Source organism: Galeopterus variegatus, unplaced genomic scaffold (genome assembly GCF_000696425.1).
Source record: "Galeopterus variegatus unplaced genomic scaffold, G_variegatus-3.0.2 Scaffold6758, whole genome shotgun sequence".
In the NCBI taxonomy this organism is placed as follows: Eukaryota; Metazoa; Chordata; class Mammalia; order Dermoptera; family Cynocephalidae; genus Galeopterus; species Galeopterus variegatus.
The window spans coordinates 115,434-118,807 of NW_007732869.1; the positions used below are offsets into that span (position 1 = coordinate 115,434).

General features: G+C 49.4%; 1 protein-coding gene across 1 annotated transcript; it reads left to right on the forward strand.

Annotated features, from left to right (window-relative positions):
- Nucleotides 1–1,212: 1,212 nt before the first annotated feature.
- LOC103606640 (mucin-16-like) lies at nucleotides 1,213–2,567 on the forward strand (the record flags this gene model as incomplete). The annotated part of the gene is made up of 2 exons (XM_008591207.1): nucleotides 1,213–1,418; nucleotides 2,425–2,567. Coding segments are annotated over exons 1-2 (349 nt in total), but the record flags the coding sequence as incomplete, so codon positions are not given.
- Between the last annotated feature and the right edge of the window lie 807 nt (nucleotides 2,568–3,374).

Consider the following 3,374-nt stretch of genomic DNA (forward strand, 5'->3'; position numbering starts at 1 on the left):
GACAGATCAACCACAACCTCCTGGGCAGGCACTCACTCAGCTGTGACTCAGAGATTTCCACACTCAGAGATGACCATTCTTATGAGCAGTGGTCCTGAGAGGATGTCATGGACAAGCCCTCCCTCTGTGAAGGAAACCAGTTCTGTCTCTTCCCTGCTGTCTCTATCTGACATGACCCAACCTTCTCCTGTTTCCTCCACATTACCAGAGAGTAGTCCCTCCCCGCCTCTTTCTGTGACTTCACTTCTCACCTCTGGCCTGGACAAGACCACAGCTATGCTAGGCACAAAACCAGAATCAGGATCCAATTCACCTCCACGTGTAATTAGTACCTCAGATGAGATTTTGGCCACCAAAACTTCAGAGATAACATACCTTTCTGGAAACTCTGCAGTGACCAATGCCGGGACCACTGGTTCTGGACATGAACCACATTCCTCTGTCACAGCTGGCTCAGAGCCATCTACAGAGACATCTCCAATGGTTACCTCATCCGCAATGAGGAACCCCATTGTTCCCATATCAATGCCTGACACCCTGGCAGTTACAAGGATGGAATTGGAGTCAACATCCTCTGTGACCTCTAGACTGAGGGAAACTAGTACCTCCCAGGAGACCAGCACCTCCCAGGAGTCCAGCTCATCCACAGAGACAAGCACTGGCCTTTACAAAGTTACAACTGTTACTACTACCGAGGATTCCAGGACAGAATTCATCTCCTCTAGCAGAACCTCCATCCCTGGACCTGCTCATTCCACAAAGTCACCAGACATCCCCATTGAAACAATCACCAGTCTCTCTACCATCCCCAACAAGACAGAATCTGCAGAAATGACCATGACCAGCCAAACAGTTTCTCCTGTGACTACATCACAGGGTACCCTTACCTTGAATGCATCAAGCACAACCTCCCGGACAGGCACTCACTCGGCTGTGACTCAGGGATTTCCAGAATCAGAGATGACCACTCTTATGAGCAGTGGTCCTGAGAGGATGTCATGGGCAGTTTCTCCCTCTGTGGAGGAGACCAGCTCTCCCTCCTCCCTGCTGTCTTTACATGCGGTAACCTCATCTGCCACTGTTTCCTCCACATCACCAGAGGGTGGCGCCTCCTCTCCTCTTCCTGTGACTTCACTTGTCACCTCTGGCCTAGAGAAGAGCACAGACATGTTGGGCACAAGCTTGGAACCTATGACTAGTTTATCTCTGAATATGGACAGCACTTCTGATAAGATACTGGCCACTTCTAAAGATACTACAGATACACAGGAAGTTAATCCTTCCACGAACACAACAGTGACCAGTGTGGGGACCACCAGTTCTGAACATGAATTACATTCGTCTGTCTCAGCTAATTCACTGCCTTCCAATGCTACATCTGCAGTGGTTACTACTTCCACCGTAGTGGCCACCAAACAGTGACCAGTGTGGGGACCACCAGTTCTGAACATGAATTACATTCGTCTGTCTCAGCTAACTCACTGCCTTCCAATGCTACATCTGCAGTGGTTACTACTTCCACCGTACTGGCCACCATGTGGCCACCAATGTTTCCACATCAGTGTCAGGCTTCTCAGAAACTACAGGGACTGAGATACAGTCCACATCTTCCCTGAACTCTGTGCTGAAAGAGACCAGCAACTTACAAAAGACAAGCACATCCACTGACACAAACACTGTCTTTTTCAAAGTCTCAACTGGTACTACTACTGACAGCGTCAGGACAGAATTCCTCTCCTCTACCGGAGCAGCCACCCCTGGACCTTCTCAGTCCACATTGTTTCCAGACATCTTCACAGAAACCATCACAACACTTCCTGCCTCCCCTGTCATGACAGAATCTTCAGAAATGACCATCACCACGAAAACAGGTCTTCCTGGAGCTACATCACAGGGTACCTTTACCCTGGACACATCAACCACAGCCTCCCGGGCAGGTACTCACCCGACTATGACCCAGAGATTTCCACACTCAGAAATGACCACTCTTCTGAGCAGCAGTCCTGAGAATGAGTCACGGATGAGTGCTCCCTCTGTGGATGAGACCAGCTCTGCCTCTCCCGTGCTGTCCTTACCTGCAGTAACCTCCCCTTCTCCTCTTTCCTCCACATCACCAGAGGGTAGCCCCTCCTCTCCTCTTCCTGTGACTTCACTTGTCACCTCTGGCTGGGAGAAGACCACAGCTGTGTTTGGCACAAGCCCAGAATCAGGAATCAGTTCACCTCCACGTACAAATAGCACCTCAGATGAGATATTGGCCACTTCCGAGGCCATCAAAACTTCAGAGGCAATACACCTTTCTGGACACTCAGCAGTGACCAATGCAATGATCACCGGTTCTGGACATAAATCACACTATGCTGTCACGGCTGACTCAGAGCCATCTACAGGGATATCTCCAATGGTTACCTCCTCCGCAATGAGGAACCCCACTATTTACACATCAATGCCTGAGTCCCTCGACGTTACAAGGATGCAGTTGGAATCAACATCCTCGGTGACCTCTAGACTGAGGGAGACCAGCACGTCTACAGGGACAAGCACTGACCTGTACAAAGCTATCTCTGGTACTACAGCTACTGAGGATTCCAGGACGGAAGTCATCTCCTCTAGCAGGACATCCATCCCTGGACCTGCTCATTCCACAAAGTCACCAGATATCCCCATTGAAACAATCACCAGTCTCTCTACTTCCCCCATCATGACAGAATCTGCAGAAATGACCATCACCAACCCAACAGGCCCTATTGGGACTACATCTCATGAAACCCTTAACTTGGACACTTCAAGCACAGCCTCTTGGGCAGGAACCCACTCAAGTGCGACTCAGAGATTTTCACACTCAGAGATGACCACTGTTATGAGCAAAGATCCTAAAGATCGGTCATGGGAAAGCCCTCCCTCTGTGGAGGAAATCAGCTCTCCTTCCCTGAAAACTATTCTTGCCACAACCTCACCATCTCCTGTTACTCCCACATTACAAGGACACAGTACCTCATCCCTTGTTTCTAGGACCCCAGTTCTCTCCTATGGACCAATGAAAACCACGCACATGTTGAGTACAAGCTTAGAATCTGTGACCAGTTCACGTGTAAATTTTAGCGACATTTCACATGAGATACTGGTCACCTCAGATGCCACTGCAGATACAGAGATAATTTATCCTCATGTAAACACAGCAGTGACCAAAGTGGAGGCCACACATGCAGCATATGAACCCCATTCTACTGTCACAATTGACCCAGAGTCATCTAAAGCCACATCTAAAGTGGTTACTGGCTCCACCGTGGGAGACACAACAGTTTCCATATTAATGCCTAGATCCTCTGTGACTACAGGAATTGAGGCTGAGACAACCTCCTCCCTGACCCCTG